Source organism: Macaca fascicularis, chromosome 1 (assembly GCF_037993035.2).
Source record: "Macaca fascicularis isolate 582-1 chromosome 1, T2T-MFA8v1.1".
In the NCBI taxonomy this organism is placed as follows: Eukaryota; Metazoa; Chordata; class Mammalia; order Primates; family Cercopithecidae; genus Macaca; species Macaca fascicularis.
The window spans coordinates 187,046,908-187,071,165 of record NC_088375.1 but is presented as its reverse complement, the minus strand read 5'-3'; the positions used below and the strand labels follow the sequence as shown (position 1 = coordinate 187,071,165).

Here is a 24,258-nt window from a genome sequence, read left to right as displayed (position 1 = left end):
CTTTCTGTAAATACTTTCTCAGGTTTTCCCTTCTTCATTTCATTTTTTTAAACCTCAATTTTGTTTGTCTTGTCTTACTGCATTGATTAGTACTTATGGAGTCTCAGGGAATTCAATCAATACTCTCCTCTTCCCTGCTCAAGACAGGGAAAGTACAAAGCAGACGCTAGCACCAGTTTTATCCACGAGGACTAGTTATTGGAGAATGTGGCTCATATCTGTAAGGTAAGGAGATTTTCTAAAACGGACTTACTTACCATGTCATGGGCACTGTGGGATGAGTATGGACGCTGTCATGTGGTGGAGTGAGTGGCAGCTGCTCCTGTAAGATGAAGGTATGGGGGTAGGTGCAGAGGGGAAGGTGTACGCTCTGTGGGCAGGTCTCTCCCAAAGGAAGTCTCCCAAATATACCAATCTAAGCCACTCCATTTTCCCTGGAGTAGAGTGAATGAGGGATGGAGAAAGGCCAGGTATGTTGTTCTGACTGGGCTCCCTCCAAGATGAAGAAAACATCATAAGTGGAGAAGAAATAGTTCTGCATCCCTGCCTCCTGCAACAAGTATCTTTAGAATAAGGAAAAATAATAGTAGAAGTGGCCATTCTTATCTTTCTCTGGGATTTCAGTGATAGTGCTTTTGTGACATTAAAGATGATACTGCTTTTCCTTATCCCAAGGAAGATACACTTAGGAACATCATCCATTTCCACTCTATTTTGCATTTTGTTTCTTTTTTATCAAGAATTATTGAATTCTATAACATATCTTGTCATTGTCCCTGGGAACCATCATCTGATTTTTCTTCTTTGCTCTTTTAATATGATGAATAATAGTAGATTTCCTAATATTGACCTATCCTTACATTGTGAAATAAATCCCACTTGGAAATAGTAGTAGTATTTTAATGTTCTTCTGTATCCTGATTGTTAATATTTTACTAAAGCTTTTGCATCTAAATCTCTAAGTGAGATTACCCGGCAGTTTTCTTTTTTTTAAGTACAGTATTTATTGAGTTTTTCTAACGTTATGGCCCATTTTTTAAAGATGTTTTGAAGATTTCCTTATTTTTTTGTATACTCTTGAACAATGCAAATAATATCAGAGCCACCCCACAGAGGGACCATGTGTCTCTGTGTGTGTTTAATATTCACAATAACTCTGCAAGGTAAGCATTATTATTGTCTTCATTATGCAGTTGAGGAAACCAAGGCTCAAAGCAGTTTCTTGCCCAAAGTCACATAATGAATTAGTGGGGATGGCACTTGATTCAGGGTCAGGTCAGACTCAAGGTCAGGTCAAACTCAAAGTCAAACTTCTGTCTCCCTTATATGCTCCTTCATGCAGCCACTCTCAAGACAGAGAATGTGGGGCTTGCAACAGACAGATCTTGAGACAGCATCTCAGTTCTGCCAGTTTCCAGAAGTGTGCCCTTGAACAGATCACTTCACCACTTGACATATGTGTTTTGTTCTCTGACAAATAGGTATAATAATGTCCTTTTTCTCATGGGGTTGCTGTGAGGATGCAATGGGGCAGGATATGAGCAAGAACCTAGTGGAGAAGGATTCACATTCAGCAAGTCTTCAATGGTCAACCACCGTATGCCTGGTAATGCTCACAGGGTGTGGAGAGAAGACATGGCCGCAGCCCCTGCTCCTCTGTAATTGGACAGCCACTACACGGGTTGGTCGCTATGACATATCTTAAAGTGGTGGGAGTTGGCGGGGAGCGGTCACACCTGCAGTAACAGCTTTCACACATCAGTCCCCAGTGTTTGATTTGCTCTCTCAGTGGACTGTGATGCTCTGTGGCAGGCCCAGTGGTTGAGACATGTTCCCTAATGCTGGGATCCAATCACATTTCTAAGTACCGAGGAGATGTTGGCTGAGCCCAGGGCTATAGGAAGACATTTGTGCTTCCTTCTTGACCTTGAATCTGGTGGGTCTCAGAAGACCTCGAAACTCTCTATCCCTGGGGTAGGAAAAGTCCAAAGACTTCCCAGTTTGATAATGAGCTTTGTAGACTATTTGGAGAACCATTTCCCCACTAATGCAATACAATTTTATTAACTTTAGTTTCCATGTGGTACCTTAGGCCTCTCTACTTGTTCATCCCACATATGTGCTATTTTATATGCTTTGACCTGTGTCTCCCATTCTCTCTCCCCTTCTCTACCTGTAGTAGCCACTGTTTTATTCTCTGAGAGAACCATCTTAATACATATTTATTTCATATTTTTAAATATGTCTTTTCTTTCAGATTATTCTAGTATTTTTTAGGTTTATTCTGATTTTCCATTGTAAATGAAACACAAGCTCATTGTGAAGATTTTAGGGAATAAAGAAAAAGAAAAAATGAATGCCTCAGAACAACCATTAAGAATATTTAAGAGTATTCTCTCATAATCTTTCCACACATGTATTTTTATTTTACACAATTGAGATAATACTTCCTGCGCAAGTTGTAAACTGTTTTCCTATCCCAAATTAGCTCAAAACTAAGTCTTCACATTATTATAAAACATTTATATCCATTACTTTAGTGGCATAGTATTCAAGCAAGTGGATGTGCTATTTAGTCTTCTATTGTTGGGCAGCTTGGTTGTTTCTACATGTTTGCCGTTACATACAATGATGGATTGCACTTTCTTATTCATGAACCTCTGACCACATGATGAAATTACCAGACCAGTGTTTGAGGCATTCAGTCCAAACTGCCAGAACAATGCCTGTGGGTTTAGAAAAGAAATAGTAGCTGAGAATAAGAGAAATACTTGTTTCCTTTCACATGCCTTCTCCCATAACTGGAACTTCCTCTTGATACCTTGCATGGGGCCTTAAATATTGTTGTTGCTCATGAAATATTTGCTGTATTATAATACCAATTGGAATTACTAGCTAAACCTGAGCAGAGAAAAACAGAACTGGAGAGAAGAAGGGAAAGACAGGTAGATCAAACATTAGAGGGAAATACTTTGAACCACATCTGTACCTCTCTCTGCCCTGCTGCAGTTTTCTGTTTTAAAGTCTCCACTAGGCACTTAGGGGATTGTAGAAATGGTAACACATTGAATCCAGGAAAATGAAGTGTGAAGACCCAGAGATGTGCCCAGAACATAAGGTGGAGGGGCCAAGGCAGAGTTGGGCTGCACTGGGCTGGACAGCGGTCAAGGGCTCTGGGGTTGGCCCATCTTATAGATGAACTCTAGGTGGCGCTGTGGCCGCAAAAGTTTTGGGCTGAGGAATTTTTGGCAAAGCTGTAAGGAATCTCTGGATGGGAGCGAGGAAGGGAGAGAAGTAAAGAAAGAATAGTGGACTGGAGTGAAGGAGACATACACATACACACACACACACACATAGATGGGTGTGGGGGGGTGGTGGTGGCAGGAATAAGGGAATGGCTCAGACAGTGCTTGGTCCAGAAGAGAGAAAATAAACTGAGGGATCATCAAATTCATTCATTCACTTAATATAAGTATTGATTGAGGCCCATCTTGTGCCTGTCGCTGGGATAGATGGTGAGGATAAAAGGGCGGCTGATCAGCCACCTCCCTGAGGTCCTGTGGCTTATGAGAAGTGAGTGTGATGGCCATCCATTAGCCCCCAGTGAGTCAGTAGTGGCAGACTTGAGATGGACCCTGAAGAAAGAAAAGGGGGCCTATGAAGGGCTATGATGAGGAGGTGACCTGGTTTTGTAGAGAAGGAAGGATTGCAGAGATGGTTGCCCAGTGGAAGGTACTAAAGATGAGATCTGAAGGTAGCCAAGACTGAACCGGGGAGAGAGGATTGCCTGCAGGCTTGGCATGTTCTGCTCTGCTCCTTCTTTCATGTAGGAAGCATGTTGGGGCAGTGTCTGGCCTGCCTTCTAGAGTTTATCCAGAGTTTGTACCCTCTTTGCTCCTATTATTGTTCTTCAGTGGGCATATAGAAGTGATTCTGCAGGAATATGTTTGCTCTGCTGACCCAAATGCTCACCTGGGTGCATCACCCAAAGGACTTGTGTTGGGATAAGTTTTAGGAAGTATGATTGTGGCCACACATCAAAGCAGCCTTTTCAATCTAGATTCACCAGTACTGAGGCTGATATTTTTTTCTCCTCCTATATGATTCCCATATCTCTCTGTTGGTTTCGAATGGAAGAGAGGAGTGTGACTTATTGCCTTAGAGACAGCTAAATGCAGGTGTCAACTAGATCTGAAGCTTGGACAAGAGGTCTCTCTGGGCCAGAGAGATAAATGTGAGTCACCAGTGACAGATGGGAATGGAGGAGAAGAGAAGAGGCCTTAGGCTGAGCCATGGGGAACTCCGACATTGAAAGGCTGGGCACAGGAAGATGATCTTACAAAGCGATAAATGAGGGAAGTTAGAAATAAATTCAGGAGGCGGTGTCACTGAAGCCTGTAGAAGAAGCTGTTTGCACATGATTACCTCACTAGACACAGAAAAGGCTTTCAATAAAATACAACACCCCTTCATGTTTAAAACACTCAATAAACTAGGCATTGAAGGAACATGCCTCAAAATAACAAGAGTCATCTATGACAAACCCACAGCCAACATCATACTGAATGGGCAAAAACTGGAAGCATTCCCCTTGAAAACTAGCACAAGACAAGGATGCCTTCTCTCACCACTTCTATTCAATATAGTATTGGAAGTCTTAAGCAGAACAATCAGGTAAGAGAATGAAATAAAGACATCCAAATAGAAAGAGAAGAAATCAAACTATCTGTTTGCAGACGATGTAATTATATATGTAGAAAACCCCATGGTCTCAGCCCAACAGCTCTTCCAGCTGATAAACAACTTCAGCAAAGTTGTAGGATACAAAATCAATGTACAAAAATCACTAGCATTCCTATATACCAACAATAGCCAAACTGCGAGCCAAATCAGAAAGGCAATCCCATTCACAATTGCCACAAAACGAATGAAATGCTTAGGAATACAGCTAATTAGTGAGGTGAAAGATCTCTACAATGAGAATTACAAAACACTTCTCAAACAAATCAGAGAAGACACAAACAAATGGAAAAACATCCCAGGCTCCTGGATAGGAAAAACCAGTATCATTAAAATGGCTGCTGCCCAAAGCAATTTACAGATTTGATGCTATTCTTATCAAATTACCAATGACATTCTTCACAGAACTAGGAAAAACTATTTTAAAAGTCATATAGAACCAAAAAAGTGCCTGAGTAGCCAAGGCAATCCTAAGCAAAAAGAACAAAGCTGGAGGCATCATGTTACCCAACTGCAAACTATACTATAAGGCTACAGTAACCCAAACAGCATGATGGGGATACAAAAACAGACAGATAGACCAATGGGACAGAATGGAGAGCCCAGAAATAAGGCCACACATCTACAACCATCTGATCTTCTACAAAGCGGAAAATAACAAGCAATGGGGAAAAGATTCCCTATTCAATAAATGGTACTGAGATAACTGGCTAACCATATGCAGAAGATTGAAACTGGACTCCTTCCTTATACCTTATACAAAAATCAACTCAAGATGGATTAAAGACTTACATGTAAAACCCCAAACTATAAAAACCCTGTAAGACAACTTAGGCAATATCATCCTGGACAGAGGAGCAGGCACGGATTTTATGACAAAGACACCAAAAGAAATCACTACTAAAGCAAAAATTGACAAGTGGGATCTAATTAAACTTAAAACTTTCTGCACAACAGAAGGAAACTATCAACAGAGTAAACAGACCACTTACAGAATGGGAGAAAATATTTGCAAACTATGCATCTGACCAAGGTCTAATATCCAGCATGTATAAGAAACTCAAACAAATTTTCAAGAGGAAAAAAAACCGTTAAAAAGTGGGCAAGAGACATGAACAGACATTTTTCAAAAGAAGACATACATGTGACCAACAAGTATATGAAAAAAAGCACAATCTCACTGATCATTAGAGAAAGGCAAATCAAAACTACAATGCGATACCATCTCACACCAGTCAGAATGGCTATTACTATTTAAAGTAAAAAAATAACAGATACTGGGGAGGTTGTGGAGAAAAGGGAACACTTATACACTGTTGGTGGGAGTACAAATTAGTTCAATCATTGTGGAAAGCAGTATGACGATTCCTTAAAGAGCTAAAAGCAGAACTACCATTTGACCTAGCAATCCCATTACTGGGTATATACCCAGAGGAATATAAATCATTCTACCATAAAGGCACATGCACACAAATGTTCATTGCAGCAGTATTCACAATATCAAAGATATGGAATCAACATAAATGCCCATCAATGGCACAAGATAAAGAAAACATGATACATATACACCATGGAATACCATGCAGCCATAAAAAAGAATGAGATTATATCTTTTGCATGAACATGGATGGAGCTGGAGGCTATTATCCTTAGCAAACTAACTCAGGAACAGAAAATCAAATACCACATGCTGTCACTTATAAGTGGGAGCCAAGTTATAAGAACCCATGGACACAAAGAAGGAAACAATAGACACTGGGGTCTACTTGATGGTGGAGGCTGGAAGGAGGGAGAGGGGCAGGAAAGATAACTGTTGGGTACTGGTCTTAATACCTGGGTAATGAAATAATATGTACAAACAGACCCCTGTGGCGTGTATTTACCTGTGTAACAAACCTTCACATGTACCCCCAAACCTAAAATAAAAGTTTAAAAAATTCCCATTAATTGATGGGAGTACTTTGGTTTGTAAGAAAAGGCACATGGGGGGCGGAAAAAAAAAAGAAAAAAAAAAAGAAAAGGCACATGGAGCTTATGAGACAAACTAGTGTGGTATATGAGCTTTCCCTTATTGCCTCCCTCATACCTTGTAATTTGTAACAGAAGTCTCCCTCACTAGATTCAGTTTTAGAACAGGAACATAGTTTATTTTTGTTAAATCAATCAAATAAATTCACCAAATACTGCTAAAAAAAAAAAAAGATGTCTGTTAGGTTAAGAGAAAGGGAGGCCGTTGGTGACCTTAGCAAGCCATATTTAGGAGAGTGATGGTCATACAAGCTGGACTGCAGTGGGGAAGAGAATGGGGGATGGAACAGAGGTAGCTAGTGTATACAACTGTTTTGAGGAGTTTGTGTAAGGTGTAGGAGTAGGCACCTGTCACTCTTTTCAGTTGTCCAGTAACTGCATCATCTCCCTATTTTTGGAGAACTCTCTACCTATGAATCTTGCTGAGAAACAGAGCCTGTCTCACATTACACATGAGGAAGTTACCAGATAGATACAGTACCTGCCTTCCCAGCTGGCCTTGAGAGGTGATGAGCATAGGACAAGGCTTATGTATCAGAAGTGTTGTCCCAGACTCAAAATCAGGAACAAGTGAAGCACAAGAGGAATGTTTTCTGAGAGCACTGGTGGCTGTAAAATGATGAGTTCCTGGGATAGCAGAGCTGGCTACAGTGGTGTGAGCAGGGCTCACCGTGGCACCAACAGAAAGGGAAGTGGTGGTAGTGGTATTGGTGATGGTGTTAGTGGTGGTGATGGTGGTGGTGGTGGTTGTAATAGTGGTGGCGATGGTGATGGTGATGGTGGTGGCAGTGGCGATGGTAGGGGTGGTGGCAATGGCCGGGGGGGTGGTGGTGATGGTGGTGGTGATGGAAGTGATGGTGGTGGTCATGTCGGTGGAAGTGGTGGAAGTGGTGGTGGTAGTGATGGTGGTGGTGGTTGTCGTGTTGGTGGAAGTGGTGATGGTGGTGGTAGTGATGGAGATGATGATGGAGGTGATGGTGGTGGTCATGTTGGTGGAAGTGGTGGTGGTGGTGTGGTGGTAGGAATGGTGAGGGTGACAGAGGTGTTGGTGGTAGAAGTGGTGGTGGTGGTGATGGTGATGGTGGTGGCAGTAGTGATAGTGATGGGGATGGTGGTGGTGGTGGTGATGGTGGTGGTGATGGTGGTGGTGATGGTGATGGTGGTGGTGGTGGTGGTCATGGTGGTAGTGATGACGGTGGTGGTGGTGATGGTGGTAGTGATGGTGGTGGTGGTGGTGATGGTGATGGTGGTGGTGGTGGTGATGGTGATGTTGGTAGTGATGGTGGTGGTGGTGGTGGTGGTGGTGATGGTGATGGTGATGGTGGTGGTGGTGGTGGTCATGGTGGTAGTGATGACGGTGGTGGTGGTGGTGATGGTGGTAGTGATGGTGGTGGTGGTGGTGATGGTGATGGTGGTGGTGGTGGTGGTGGTGATGGTGGTAGTGATGGTGGTGGTGGTGGTGATGGTGATGGTGGTAGTGATGGTGGTGGTGGTGGTGGTGGTGGTGGAAGTGGTGGTGGTGGTGTTGGTGGCAGTGGTGATGGTGGTGGTGGCGGTGACGATGGTGGGAGTTGTGGTGATGGTGGTGGTGGTGGTGGTGGAAGTGGTGGTGGTGGTGATGGTAGTAGTGATGGTGGTGGTGGTGGTGGTGGTAGTGATGGTGGTAGTGATGGTAATGGTGATGGTAGTGATGGTGGTGGTGGTGATGGTGATGGAGGTGATGGTGGTAGTGGTGGTGGAAGTGATGGTGGTGGTGATGGTGGCAGTGGTGGTGATGGTGATGGTGGTGGTGGTGATGATGGTGGGAGTTGTGGTGACGGTTGTGGTGGTGGCGGTGGTGGTGGTGGTGGTGGTGGTGGAAGTGGTGATGCTGGTGGTGATGGTTATGGTGGTGGTGGTGATGATGGTGCTGATGATGGTGGTGGTGGTGGTGGTGGTGGTGATGGTGGTGGTGGTGGAAGTGGTGGTGGTGGGGATGGTGATGGTGATGGTGGTGGTGATGGTGGTGGTGGTGGTGATGGTGGTGATGGTGGTGGTGGTGGCAATGGCAAGAGTTGTGGTGGTGATGGTGGTGATGGTGGTGGTGGTGGTGGTAGTGATGGTGGTGCTGATGGTGATGGTGGTGGTGATGGTGGTGGCAGTGGTTATGGTGATAGTGGTGGTGGTGGCCATGACGGGGGTGGTGACAGTGATGGTGATGGTGACGGCAGTGATGGTGGTTGTCGTGTTGGTGCAAGTGGTGGTGGTGGTAGTGGTGGTTTTAGAAGCAGACCCAAACTGGTTTCCCCAACCTCCTGGCAATTCTGTAAGCCAACCAAGTATCTATGCACCTATTAACTATGTATGTATGTATGTATGTATGTATGTATCTATAGCTTTTAAAGTACACTTTATTGAGGTACAAGGCAATGAATTTTGAAAAATATGTACACCTATGTGACCACTTTTGTAATCAAGATATGCAACACTTCCATCACCCCATAAAGTTGCCTTGCACCCTTTTGCAATTCATTTCCCACTGACTCCTGGTCCAAGGGAACTGCTTATTTGTTTCTATATTTATAGTTTTTCCTATTCTACAGATTTATACAAATTCAATCAATATTGTTGTATCTGACTTCTTTCCCTCAGCTTAATGTTTTCGAGAGTCATCCATATAGGTGTGTGCCTACCTACACTAAACATGTTTATCTACAGTAGTTAATTCTTTCTTGGTGCTGGATCATATTCTGCAGTATTTAATATACTGCCTGTGCTTATCCACTCACCTGTTGGTGAATATTAAAGCCATGTCCAGTTTTTGGCTACGATGAATAAGGCTGCAATGAACATTTGTGTACAGGTCTTTTTGTGGACATATGTTTCAATATCCTTTTAATCAGTTCCATTTTTGCTTAAATCAGCAAAAGTTGGCTCCTGTTACTTGTAGCTAAGAAATCTGACTGCCATAGAATGAGAGAAGGGAAATTAGCTGGCAGCTGGAAGGGGATGTTAGGTCACAGAGAGAATTTTACTTTTAAGGTGTAAAAGACTTAAGCATGTTTAAATATTGATGCTCATAATCTGGTTGAGAGGGAGCTGTTGAGAAGAGAAAATTGATCTTGTGAACCCCTGCAAAGGTGGGAGGGGGAGGGGTTCCAAAGCCCAGGTGGCAGAAATGTCTTTGAAGGGGAGCAGAGGCAGGGCCTCAAGTGGAGCAAGGGGGAATGAGGAGAGGACAGGAAGGTGGGTATGGAGGGAGGGTAGCAGGAAGTTGAGGAAGCTCTCATCTGAGGTCTTCAACTTTTACTAGGAAGTAGGAGGCAAGGTTACATACTGAGACTGAGGGAGGAGATGGATGTCAGAATTCTGGGGATGGGACAGGTATGCAATGGTCATTACAAGGAGCTCAAGAGGGAAGTGATTGCAGAAATAAAGCAGCAATGCTGGGCAGCCTTGAAAGCCCAGCGGAGGCTGGTGACTATAACATAGAGTGATACCAACAGCTCCACTGTTGATGTCCCAGCAGAGCTGAGGCCCTTGGAGACAAGCTTGGGGAAGGGGGTGAGGGAATGGGAGATTTTTCCAAGAGTTAAGGGCCTGTACTGAAGATCCCTGCCCTACTCCCAGGATCTAACATGGCACCCTGAGATGTATTCTGTTCTAACATTAATATTTGTTGAATTGATGAATGAGTTTAGAAGGCATGAAGAATGAGAGCTTAGCATTGGACTGGTACCCCCTCCTTGTTGTATAGAGAGAAACCCTGATGTACAGAGAGGGTAAAGGACTTGGCCAAGGTCACATGGCAAACCCATGACAAGGATAGGATTTGCCTTCGGGTCTGTCTGATCTCAAGTCCAGGGCTCTTTTCATGATTGAAGGGACAAAGAGGTCTGCATTCAAATCTTGTCTCCACCAGTGGCTCGCCATAAGACTTCAGGAAGGTCACTTAAGTGGTGGAAAGCATTATTCACTCCATTTTGTTGTTGTTACTTTTTAAAAGTTTTTAAAATTTTACTTTAAGTTCTGGACTACATGTGCAGGTTTATTGCATAGGTATACATGTGCCGTGGTGGTTTGTTGCACCCATCAACCCGTCATCTAGGTTTTAAGTCCCGTATCCATCAGGCTCCATTTTATAGATGTGGATACTGAGTCTCAGAGACATTAAACAGGAAGCCCCAACTATGTCACTGGAAACAGGTAGAGCAGGATTTCATGCATTCCTTTGTTTAGTCGATATTTATTGGTTACTGGGGTAGATTAAATTTTGGGTCCCAATTCTTCATTCCATTGTAATAGGATCACACACCCACAATCTTTGCCATGTACTTTTGCATTGAGAAAAGTACTTTCTCCTTGCATTGATGTTGGCTTAGCCATATGACGTGATTTGGCCAGTGGTAAGTTAGTGGATGAAACACAGCAGAGAACGTAAAGGAGCTCGTGTTTTGGTGATTTCCATAAGAAGAGCATGCTCTTGAAAGCCACTGCCCCTTCAGCCTGCCCCAGAATGAACACACATGGGCTAGACTTAAGCTCAGCTGCATCCTGGAGCCCAGCCAGCTGCTCTTCAGTGTGGACATCATCACCCAGCTGAACCCGGATTAGAACTGCCACACTGAAGCTGGCCTGCAGTCAGCATCTGAGCAGGAGAACAAATGTTTACTATTGTAAGCCATTAAGCTGGGTGGTTTGTTATGCAGTATTATTGCAGCAGTTGCTGATATGGGACTGGGTCCCATGCTAAGTGTAGACTTGGCTTACAGAGATGAATCAGATGCTGTCTCTATTCTCAGAAGTTCACAGTTCAGTGGAGGTGGGGATTTTTTTTTTTAAACAAATTCTTATTTCTAAAATTCATATCTAAATCTAAGAGGCAAATGCAAATTTGTTCAATGCTTCTTTTAAGGGCATTATTTTAAGGGCATTAAGATTATCCTTGGAAGATGAAACTGACAAATAAAAAAACACTTAATAATTTGTGCAGTTTACAAACATCAGAATTTATTTTGGGATAACAAGAGATGGGTGAGCTGAGAAGCTGTCTTTACTGAATGATGTCATCAAACAGTATATTTGATGGGTCCAAAGACAAACGTCTTTGGCAACTATTTTAATGAATGAGATTAACTTGATACTTTATCCTAGAGTTGTATAGAAACATGGATGTTAATGATTTGAACATTTTATTACTTTTTTCCCCCAATGTATAATATAATGTCTTTGCATGTTAGTTTGCAAAGTGCTTGAAGCAATTTTCATCCAAATGCGAGTGTTTGGTGAGGGTTGAATCTGCTGGACAAATCCATGGCTGTGTGAGCACCTGCACTCAGGCCATGTGTGGCCCTAAGTCAGGGACTTAGTTTCCTCATCTGTAAAGGGGATAATACCACACTGTGTAGGGTCATTGGGGAGATTCACAGAGGCGATCTCAATGCAGCACACAGCCCCGGCACAGTCCCACCTCCCCTACACCCACCTCCCATCTCTTCTGTATGGGACGAGCTTCCTTGCTCTCTGGCTCCATCAATAGCTTGCAAGTCAATTTCCCTCTCCAGGCCTCAGTTCTCCATCTGTAAATCCAGCAACACCACATTGATTTATGGCCCCCTAGACTGCATAGCCCTTGAGAGCCAGGCCTGTGTTTGACTCACACTCACAGCATCCCTAGGATTTGCCCAGGGCTGAGAGTATGATGGGCTGAGTCAATACTACTTTTCATGAATATTATTGTTTTGGTAGAGGTTTGTGTCACTACAACCCAGAGTAACACCCTTAGTAGGGCAAGGGTGTAACGTCCATGGTTGAGAAAGCTTGCTGTTAACTGGTGGTCCACTCATATGGACCAGAAAGAAAATTCTTTACTTCAGCCTTCAGTCATATCCTGAAAAGCATGTGCTATTTATCTGTGGGTCCTCATGGTCCAGGCAGGGACTGACACATTGTATACATCTGAGATCTGGCCAATGGGTCAGGTCCCTGAATTGAGGTTTGAAACCAGCCTCAAATTTTCCTATACCTATTTATTTAATCTATCTATCTATCTATCTATCTATCTATCTATCTATCTATCTATCTATGATAGGATCTCACTCTGTTGCCCAGGCTGGAGTATAGTGGTGTGATCATAGCTCGCTGCAGCCTCAACCTCCTAGGCTCAAGCAATTCTCCCAGCTCACCCTCCCGAGTACCTGGGACTACAGGTGCCCATCACCAATGCCTGGCTAATTTTTTATTTTTTGTAGAGACAGGGTCTTCCCATGTTGCCCGGGCTGGTCTTGAACTCCTGGACCTGAGCTATCCTCCTGCCACGGCCTCCCAAATTGCTGGGATTACAGGTGCGAGCCACCATGCCCAGCCTAAATTTATCTATAATTATACACATCTCATAAAAATATGTAACCCTAATTTCATCACAAACAAAACTTTTCAACATTCATAGCACAAGTATTTTTTTGAGAGCTGGCTCTGGGCCAGACAGTGGAGGCAGAGCAGTGGAGATGCACAAAAGGAGTGAGCCACAGGGAGCTCCTGTGGTGGTGGTGAGTGCTGACCTCAGGCACAGAGAAATCTGCAGTACGATGCCAGGTGGTGACTGGTGATACGAAGAAAACTAATACAGGAAAAAAGATAGAGAGAGTCTTGTGGGCAATATTTTATATGAAATGACCAGGGGAGGCCTCTTTGAAAAGGTGACACTTAAGCAGAGATGTGAGAGGAAGTCAAAAAATGTCTAGGGAAGAAAGTTCTGGGCAGAAGGAACAAGTGCAGAGCCCTAACACCGGAAGATGCTAGGGATGTTTGGGAAGTGACAAGGGGAAGGGGGTAGGGAATAATGTCAGAGGTAACTGGATCCTGGCAGCTCATGGAAAGCAATGGTGATTTCATTCTAACTCTGATGGGAAAGCACTGGGAGCTCAGAGCAGGGGAATGCCATGATCTGATTTACATTTTAAAGGATTTGTGACCTTGTGGAGTGTAGACTGGAGTTGGTGGCCACAACAGCAACAAGGAGACCTGCTGGGAGGCTTGAGAGATGAGTGTGGCTTGCTCAGGGTAGAAGCAGTGGGAGATGAATGTGGCCCATTTCTGGATATGTTCTGATAGTAGAAGCAAGAGGATGGAAAGGATATAGGGAATGAGTGGGGAGAGTGATCAGGGTTGACTCCACCATGTCTTGTCTAAGAGACCAAGTAGATAGTGGCACTATTTCCTGAGGTGGATGCTGGAGATCTCGGGGAAGACATCACAAGTTTGGTGTTGAATATGCTGCCTGGGAGATGCTTTCTGACCTCCAAGTACAAAGGTCTCAGTGGCAGCTGAATGTCAGGGGAGGGGTGGTCTGGAGTGTAGGTTTGGGATTCAGCAGAGTTATTTAGAGCCATGAAATGGGCTAAGGTCACTGCGGGAGTGAGTGTGGACAGAGAAGAGGACTTAGACCAAGGGAGCCATTAAAAAAAAAAAAGATCTAGCTACCTATAAATATCATTACATTAGTCAGACTGTCATGTGCTGTAAGAGAGGGCAGGTATTGTAGTGTGATGGGGGTTGGAGGAGGAGGAAGATTCTCTGAAAGATGGAGTTGGGCTGGGAACTGAGATGGTTAAGATCTGGACACAGCAACAATTTAGGTTCCAATTTAGGTCAGCCCCTGGTTTAGGGTAGTTGAGAAAGCACAGGTTTAGAGTCTTATGAGTCTTATTCCCATCCTTGCAGCTACTTCTTAGGTGTGAGGTCTGGAAAAGGTAACTCACCTTCAGAAGCTCAGTGTCCATGTCTATAATACAGGTTCAGTAGCACTGATCTCTTGGGGTCACTGGAGGAGAGAATGAGACAATTTATGTACAGTACCCTGCATGGGAACATGATAAAAATGAGGCCCTAAGATAATGGATGTTAATGGGTATCAATGATGTTTCATACCGGCCTTTTCATGTGAAATGTGAACTTGAGTGCCAAGTTTGTGAATCAAGGTCCTACTTTAAGTCAGAGATATGTCACTTTCGAGAATCTCTCATGGAGAATCCTTTGATAAAATGTACCACCTCAAGGTGGTGGGTGCTGGATGCTGACTTGGTTCTCTCTGGGCTCCAGAATCTGGACTCTGATGATCTATCCAGTTAAGACATATCCACATAACAAAATTTGCAGGTTTAAAAAAAAAATGACTCAGAACTTTCATTTGGGGAGTGTTTGAGCCATACTCTAGAATGAAAATTATACACAGCTTACTATGTACTTCACAAAATCATATTGAATTGCCCTGAAGTGCCCCAGCAGTGGCTTCTGAGATGGGTCTCCAATGCCTCCTTACAGATAAACTGGAAAGAATGATTGCCATGGTACCTGAGGGCAGAATCCCAGTGATGGTCTGGTTTGAATTCCTTTTTTCCTTGCCCTGCCTGGTGCTACTTGTGTGGCCTACTCTAGTGGCCTGGTTTCCAAATGTATCCCTCTATTGATCCAGTTGGACTCATTGGGGCACCAAGAGAAAATAACTTTAATTTTTTTTCCAACTCCCCCTGCCCCTTCGCCTGGTTATATGGCAGACCCCTTCCCCATCCCTGGCGGCCTCTCATGTAGATCCGATAGCTCTCCTTGTCACTCTCAGGGACACTATCTCCTTTTCATGTATAAAAAACTCTCATCTGATCAAAATCAATCTAAATTTTTCACCAAATTCAAAGTGTTTGTTTCCCCTTAGCTCAGGGCAAGCCCAAGCCTCTTGTCCCCTCTGGAGGCTGCTTCTGACTCCTGCAGGGATGGGTGGGGAGATGAGATAAAAGGAAAGGAGTACATCAGTGCCCTCTGTGTGGAGACATCCAAATGCTAACTCTTTCCCTGATTAGGGGCTTATATGTGGGGTTTTTCAGAGCCACTGTGTTCTTCCTTGGTGTGGGCAAAGCTCTCCCTGGCTGGTGTCTTCCAATCCCCTTGCAGTTTCTGCTCTGACAGTCCACTCCTCATATCCTGAGGATGGCTGGCCTCAATCTGGCCCATCGGTTGGCTTGTTGGCAGAAGGTGGGAGGGTGGGGGCATATGAGGTTCCAAATCAGTTTTGCTGTCCCTCAGCAAGTCCTGCATGAGTAGACTGACTGCCTTCTTCTGAATGGGAACATACTATCTTCAGCTTTGGAGCCTCAGATGTGACTTGCAGATAACAGAGAAAGTTCCAAGTAATATTCTGTTATACAAGATATTAACTCCTTCAACTCAAATGCTCAACTTTTATCTTCAGCATGGAAGAATGGTGAAGTCTGCAGTTCTGGAGTCTGACATTGGCTGGGTGACCATGGGCAAATCTTTTTTTTTTTTTTTTTTTTTTGAGACGGAGTCTCGCTGTGTCACCCAGGCTGGAGTGCAGTGGCCCGATCTCGGCTCACTGCAAGCTCCGCCTCCCGGGTTTACGCCATTCTCCTGCCTCAGCTTCCGAGTAGCTGGGACTACAGGCGCCCGCCACCACGCCCGGCTAGTTTTTTGTATTTTTAGTAGAGACGGGGTTTCACCATGTTAGCCAGGATGGTCTCGATCTCCTGACTTCGTGATCCACCCGCCTCGGCCTCCCAAAGTACTGGGATTACAGGCTTGAGCCACCGCGCCCGGCCGACCATGGGAAAATCTTTTAACCCTTCTGGATCTCAGTTTCCTGATCTGTAAAGCAGGCAATGGCCTTCACTCTCAAGTATGTTGTTTAGATTGATTTGTTCTTTAGGTGCCAGGTGGTACATAGCAAGCCCTCAATAAATGGAAGCCCTTATTTGTGTGTTTCTGAGGAGTCCTCATTTCTTCCAACCTAGACTGGATGTCAGTGCTTCTTGCTAATCCAGGTACCATTTCCTGCTGCCATTTGCCTGGCCTGCGTGGCTGTCTTTGATGATAACACTTAGTGTATCTCGAGCATCGCTATCTTATTTACATCTCACAACAACGCTGCAGGATACATATTATCATCATTCCCATTTACAGATAACAAATCTGAGATTCAGGAGGAGGTTGAGTCACTTGCACATGGGCAAACAGTTTGTAAATTGCAGAACTGGGGTTTGCCCCCAGACCTGTCTGATCTCAAAACCTGCCTGTTCTACCACCCATTTTATCTCCTTGATTATTTATCCTGTCTTTTTGTGCCCTCTGCCAAGAGCAACTCTTCTGCACTCTATGGACATAATAGCGGATCCTTCTAATGAAATCACTTCCTGCTTGGAGCGCACCCTGAAAATGGATCCCTCACTGCCCAGTAAAATGATACTTCCTGTGTTACATAATAACAAATTCCCAAAGCAGATTTATAGAGGTAATACGGACTCCATCCACTTCCTGTGTATGGTTATTCAAGCTATATAAAGTTTCATTCTCATGAAAAGCATCCAGTTACTGTTGGTTCAGTACTGGTGTCCAATGCTGGATTAGCCAAGAAGGGAAAGGTGTTTTCCCATCTTAAGCCTGGAATCTATTTTGAGTGTAAGACAGGTAAAAAAAATTACTGCCAATGCCAAGATGTATGTAGTAAATACCTGTGAAAGGTCACCGGAAGTTAGTGCCATAGGAACTTAAATGTGGAAAAAATCAAGTGGCTGGATGGGTGGGGAGGGATAGGGAGGAGGTTACAAAAGGCTTCCTGGAAAATCTGGGGCTGGGGCTGAGCATTGAAGGCCAGGTAGAATGTGGAGAGGCGAAGGTGAGAAAGACATGTTTGGTGTGTTTGCAGCAAAGGAGCAGGGGCCCAAAGAAGCAGGAGCCCAGCATGGGTGCAGAGACTCATTCTTCCAAAATAGTCTCTCTTTTACAATCGTGAGCCTCTTTGCTCCCTGCGTGGGGATTTTTATGACCCCATCCATCTGTTTGCAGTCAGCCTCAGGTTTGCTTTGAAATTCAAAAGCTGAAAGGGAAGTGTTATATTGGAGCCAGAGCAGCAGGCTGGGCAGCTTTCTCAGAGGAGGAGGGAGCGGCCTCATGGAGCATTAACCACTGCAGGCAAACACCTCTTCTTGCTGGCCTGAGTCCCTGTGAAGTATGGGACCAGGAGCGCTTAAAGGGGCAGTGGATGACCAGCCAGGAGGAGCTTCCAGCACGGGGCTGAGCTGGCAGCTTTATACTCACCAGTAGGCAGCCCGTGAGCGTGCATGGCCGAGTGTGGAGATTCAGGAGACCTTCAGCTGGGGCTTTGTGCCCGCTCTGGATCAGTCCGGCCTGTGTTTATTTCTCTTTCCTGCTCTGGCAGACGGGCCTGGGCCCGCTGGGAGAGTTGGCTCAGCCCTCCCTGCCTCCTGAATTCCCTGGCCCAGCTACCACCCCCTGCATTCCTTAGGAGCCTCAGTGTCCCAAAGAGACACATTTTTTTCCATCCTCTTGAATAAAAGACGTTTAGGGACAGTCATTGATCAAATTCAAAATCCACAGTCTGGACTTCCAAGTCCTGCTCCAGACCCTCTACTTCTCTCAGTTCCATGTGCTCTAAGACCACATTCTCGCTAACATGCTTTGCCCAGCGCCTCCTCTAGCACGTCTCTCCGTGCTATCCTTCTCTGTCATTCATATAGCCACCAATGGTCCACAGCCCCCACCCCCTCTTGAAAGTCCTGCTGGATGGCTCCATCTTACCCAGCCTGTCCACGCCCCACACTCCCATGGCTGTCTTTCCTGCCTCCCCTTCTGAGTAACCGCTGAGCCCACTCTCTATGCCCCACCCACCACTTACTCTGGCTGCACCTTCGTGCCACTGCCCGAATGTGTGTGGAACGCTCCTAACATGGATCTGGAGCTTCTCATCATGTCCTGGAGACTTTAAAGGGCCCCTTCGAAAGAGGATTAAGCTGCCAGGCTGGAAGCTGCTAAGGGCAGTAACTAGTTGTTGGGCTTTAGCATTTGATGCAAATTATTTTTTTAGAAGGGATGGCTTCAAAACTTGGAAGTTGAATTCAGAGGTAAGAGGGTAGAGAAAGATCTTGGAATCCTAACCTATCAAACTTAGAAGGCTCTTCAAAGATCATCTGCTCTAATTGCTGTATTTTTTGAATCGGGAAACTGAATCTCAGTAAGGAGATGTCATTGGTCTAATGTTATTTATGAAGTCGGTGGCAAAGCAGGAACGGAACTCTCTTTGGGTCCTGAATTAGTCAAAATCTTTCACTCACAGCACTTGAGGTTCTTGAGTGAAGCTTGAAGGATTGTGGAAATTCAGGGGCACATGCTTCTTCCCTCTTTCAAGAACCATAATAACATGCATTGAAGTTGATTTTGCAGATGTAAAGCACTTCAGGCCTGTTGTCTCAGGTCTCGCCATTACAGCTCTATAAAGTAAGTCATATTTATCTCCATTTCCCAGATGAGGCTAATAATACCAGGGTTAAGTGACATGCCCAAGGAAAAATAACAAGTGGGAAGCCAAAGAGGGTCTTGGGCTCAGGCCTGTTGCTGTTTGCAATGTGTCACTCTACCTCCCATTCCTCGAAAGGTGCTCCACTCTTTTAGAAAATCATGCAGATTTTCTAAAGCAGGGGCTCTTTATCCTTTCAGACCCAGGGTCCTGTTTTATCACAAATACTTTAGTGTCCCTTCTGTACTGAAATGAAATGTATGAATAATATAACACTCCTACACATATGATTTTTAAAAATTAATTCAATGCCCTAACTGTAAGGAAAAAGAAATAATAGCTTATAATACAATAATATGTAATTTGGTTTGTCAACACTTGGGTATGTTAACACTTGTAGACATAATGTAATAGTCAAAGCTTGTACTTAACTGCTGAGTCACCCTGAAAGTGACAGCTAAAATACCAAAGAGTACAGCTGTGGGTCTCTCTAACACCTGGAATACACAGGCATTTTTGTTAATAAGGTGGCACTCAAAAATAGTGAACAACTCTTGGTAAAGTTCAGAACAAAACGAGGCACATTCTTCTCTCAATATACATGGCAATTACATTCCTGTAAGATTTAGGGCATATTAAACCTTTACAAACAAATATTACGTGTTTACGTAAAATGGATTCAGGTTCTAGGCTCAGATAATTACAAATGATTTTTTTTTCTCCCCTAATGAATGTTTGGCAAAACTTGCAAAAATTGTGCAGGATGGGGGATAATTCTTTATGTGGGACTTTTAGCAGGTCACTAAGTGTCGCTGGCCCGTGACCACTACTACCCGCCCCACCCCACCAACAACTGTACGAAAGCCAAAAACTCCCCTACAAATTCCCAAAGCATCCTGTGGGTGGTGATACTACCCCTGCTGAAAAACACTGATTTGGAGGTTTTCTCTGAGAAGCCAGGCATGGAAGAGGGAAACTCAGACCCCTGTTGTACCTAGATGCTTGGATCTCTCTCAGTTTTGCTTTTGATGAACATAATTTAATACTAACCTTGGATGATATTTAGTCTTCAGACTTAAAATTAATGCAATAAATGCTAACCAGGTGTCCTCTATTTTAAATACTGTTCATCCAGGGGATGGAAAAATGAATATGACCTGGGCTCTGCATGCACAGCTTTCCCTTTATAATATTCTAAGGGTGATAAGCCGTATGAAGCCCATCATCTAAGACTGGATGCATACAAAGGCTGGGGCTTCAGGAGAGGTGGAAATGTGAGCCCAAGGGACCAGGGCAGGCTTTTACGAGGAAGCACAAATTAAATGAGGCCTTGAACACCAGGAAGGAAGTTTTCAGGTGAAAATAGGGGGAATGAGCAGCTAGCTGTGGAGGAGACAGTGGGGATGGAGATGGAGTTGGGAAACTGCAGGTATGTTCAGGGAGCCTGAGTAGCTCTCTATGGCTGAAGCATGATTTTAGGGGAGGCGAGGAAACACACGTCTGGAGAGATTGGTTGGGCAAACTGGAGAGGGTCTGGGAGGGAGGATTGCTGGGAGGGGAAGGGAGGGAAAGAGGAAGCAAATGCACATTATTGAGGAAGGTCCCCAGTCCTATGGTAACCATCACATACTGGATGGATGCTACTCAGTGTCTGCCTCCCCCACTGAGCTGCAGGCTCCATATTTCTCTAGTTGGACTTGGCACCCTGCAGCCTCAGGTTTGGGGTGCGGAAGGCTTTTGAAGCCAAGGTGAACTAGACTCTTTGGGTCAGTTCTCTGTATCTAGGTGAGCCAGTGTGCTGAGGCCAGAAGCGGGACCTGGGAGTCTGCATTCCTGGGTTGGCCTCTGACTCACACATGCCAAGAGGCCTTGGATGGGTCTGTCTCTTGGTGGTCCCCTTATCTGTTCAGTGAGGGGCCTGAGCCCAGAGAAGAATCATGTCCCCTCCAGCTCCCACGTTCCCACCTTGTTCCGTCAGGTCATCTGTTTAGAGCCCCAGGTCACAGCCTGAGCAGCACTGCCCTGCCCCCTGGTGGCAGCTGCTGGATAGGAGAGCCAGTAACACCTTCCAAGTCCAACCCCACTACCGCAGAGGTTGGCCCAAGTTTCAGTGTCTGTCTTTGGGTATGGCTGGGGTGGGCCATTCCAGAGCAGGGGGGTGGACAACTTGGCAGAGTCAGTTCCTTCCCAGGGGACTCCCAGTAGTGCCTCCAGTGCCCTCCCGTGACCACCTATCATCACTGAGGAAAGTCCCTGGGACCCTGTGTCCCCTGACCACAAGCCCAAGACCCCGACTGAACCTGGACAACCTCTGGGGCAGGGGTGCAGGGTGAGAGGCTGAATGTGGGGAGACTGGCTGGCCCTGGACGCAATTTGTGTTTTCAGGTCTCCCCGGGAGGAGGAAGACTGCTGGCCCCAGGAGCTGTCTCCAGTGGCCCGTCCGTCTTGGCCCCACAAGCCAGGCCCCAGCCTGTGTTATGGATCTGAACCAGGCCTCCTCCCTCTTGCTGAGACCCTGCTGTGTTCTGACTCCAGCCAGTCCTGCCTCTCTCTGTTTCCACCCATGCTTGTCTGTGTTTTTCTGCTTCCCCACACAGGCCTTTTCCGACGACTCCCTTTCATTCTCTCCCTTTCTCTCTCCAGTGCCGTGTGCCTCTTTGCTTCTCTGTTGCTGTCTCCTACTGCGTCTTCACTCTCTCTCCATCCATCTTTCTATGTGTTTTTGTCTTTTTTGCTTATCTTCTCCTTCATTCCTCATCCCCACCCTTGGCCACCATCCTGCTCAGCCCCCTTGTCCCTTCCTGGGCCTCAGGGCAGCGGAAGTGAGGGAACGCTGGGAAGGGATGTCTGGGGACCTGCAAGTCCCCAACCCTTCCTTGCCTGGGAACTTGTGTCTTCAGGTTGGGAATTTTTATCAGTGTTATTTATTTATTTGTTTGTTTGTTTGATTTTTGTGGCTGATCAGGGAGGAAGAAATGAAAACTAAGAAAAAACAAAACAAAACAAAACAAAACCAAGAACTGTTTTGCAAGCCCAGAACCAACTGATATGAGACAGGATTTTACGAATATTTTCTGAAAATAATTTCATTTTACGATACCGTAACAGTGGCCGGCCCAGTTCCCCTGGCTGGCTGGCTGCTATGAGCAGCAGCTAGAGCCCCTACCTCCTCCCCTCCCAGCCCAGCCCATCCCAGCCTTCATTCTGTCCTGCTGGCTAGGCCAGGGTGCTTCCTCTGTTGCAGCACCCCTAGAAGGTAGTTGTGAGGTGGGGGCTTTCTTGCCTGCCTCAGAGAGCCCTGCAGCTCCCAAGTCCCTTAGCTCATAAAAGCCCAAGGCTGGCAGGTCTAAGTTTGTTATTCCCATCTACCCGCAACCCAGCATTGCTACTGCAAAGTACCTGGTTAAGACACTCTAGGACACCCCACTCTGTGGCTGAGGTTCTAAGCCCTCCCAGAGTGCATGGGTTCCCTGGGGCTCACACACTTGTGATCTTGGCCTCCAGCTTGCAGCCTCTGCTTTACCTCATGTCTACTTGGGTGCAGTCAGCCCCTTCCATGGTACCACCCTGCTCCGTTCCAAATCTTCACAGGCCGTGAGGACCTAGTGGAGACTGGCAGAGCAGATCGGGGTGTGGTTCTCATGGCTGCTGTGAAAATGACTGTTATTGGCAGGTTTCCTCCCCATCAAGGAGACATTCCTCCTCCTTCAGTTTCTCTCCATTTGCCTAGCTCCCGACTTCTCGTCCTTCTCTCTTGATTCTTCCCGTCCCCTGCTCTCCTTTTCAGGAGTAAAATGATAAAATTTCTATCCCAGTCATAAAGAATTTCTTCTCTCTACCTCCTTTGAGATGGGAGACAGTGGTTTTCCTTCTTACTTCAAGTCCTAATAGAAGCAGTCTTTCAAAGAAAGATGCTGCTCTTTCTAAAAGGAATTTTAGTGAATACAATTTGCTCCACTTTTTGCTCCTTTTATGCAAATAAGGAGACAGAGGTCCGAGAAGGGCAGAGCTTGCCCAAGGTCACACAGCAGGCCAGCTGAGCTGGGACTGAAACCCAGCACCTGTGGTCCTCATCTCACGAGTCCGGCTGCTGCAGGACATTGTCCGATGGTTCCTCTGAAAGGCTAAGCTATTGAACCCTAGATGTTCAGGGGTGGGACAGAGAATGTAGAAAGATGGAGAGGGAGTGAAGACCTGCTGCCATATGGAGAGCAGTGTGTCAGGAGCTCTGCGGAATCCCTTTCTCCTCCCTCAGCCACCCATTCTGTCATGTCTGAGAGCCTATTTCTGGGCCACGGCCTCTCCAGGGAGTAAGTAAACTGGGGACTACAGCCCATAAGAAAGGACAAGACCTCATTTGTTCACTGAACTTCTGGGTGGATGGATGACAGCAGCCTCCCTCCTGTGTGTGAGGGGCAGAGAGGACAGGGGTCATGGCCACAGTAGGAATCCTTACACCATTGATGTCAACTTCTAAAGTTCATCATCAGGGGTGGTGGGGAGTGGGGCAGAGCATCTCTGGATCTCTGCCCAGAGTCTGGTGGGTGGCACAGAGGTCTGGGCAGGCTCCTGGACATGGAAGACGCTTACTACGTTGGGCCTCAGTCGTGTCCTGACTTTGTCCCCCCACCTGTGAAATATGGATGCTGGATGCCTTCCTTCCCCACCTCACGGGCCACGTCCCACACCTGACATCATGGAATTGCTGGATAAAAATGAGAATAGGCTTGGAGTTGGACTACTTGGGTTCCCAGCCTGGTTCCAGCATTTATAAGCTGTGTCAGGTTACTTAACCTCCCTGTGTCTCAGTTGCTTCATCTGTAGAAGGAGATAAGGAAGAGCAGCCACGTGAGTGAAATGATTTAGTTTTTATAAACGCCTAGAACATTGTCTGATGCATCACAAATGCTCAACAAATGTTAGCTTCCAGTTGCATGGTTGTCGCCGCTATGTGCAGGTGGGGCCACTGTGTGGAGTCCATATTCCTCTTAGTAGGAACCAGAAGAACTCAGTAAACATGGGCAATAAATCAACTCAGGTAGAGGCTTCTGGGGCTTTAGAATAGAGTCCTCTTTCTCTTTAAACTTCTCAGTGACCTGTCCCTCCTTCCCTCCAATTCCAGTGACCAGGTCTCTCCTGGGTGAAACTTGCTGCAGGAATACCTTGTGTGGATCCCGGTCAGCTGACAC

General features: G+C 45.5%; 1 protein-coding gene across 2 annotated transcripts in view; it reads right to left on the bottom strand.

Annotated features, from left to right (window-relative positions):
- Positions 1-2,400: 2,400 nt before the first annotated feature.
- TRABD2B (TraB domain containing 2B) overlaps positions 2,401-24,258 on the bottom strand; it is a 254,814-nt gene continuing 232,956 nt past the window's right edge. For both annotated transcript variants that reach the window (XM_045371382.2, XM_074007327.1), the window contains 2 exons: positions 14,508-14,569; positions 2,401-2,726 (listed from right to left, as the gene is read on the bottom strand). In XM_045371382.2, the coding sequence (XP_045227317.1) occupies positions 14,518-14,569 (52 nt within the window). In that variant the 3' untranslated portion in view covers positions 2,401-2,726; positions 14,508-14,517. The remainder of the gene's footprint in view (positions 2,727-14,507; positions 14,570-24,258) is intronic.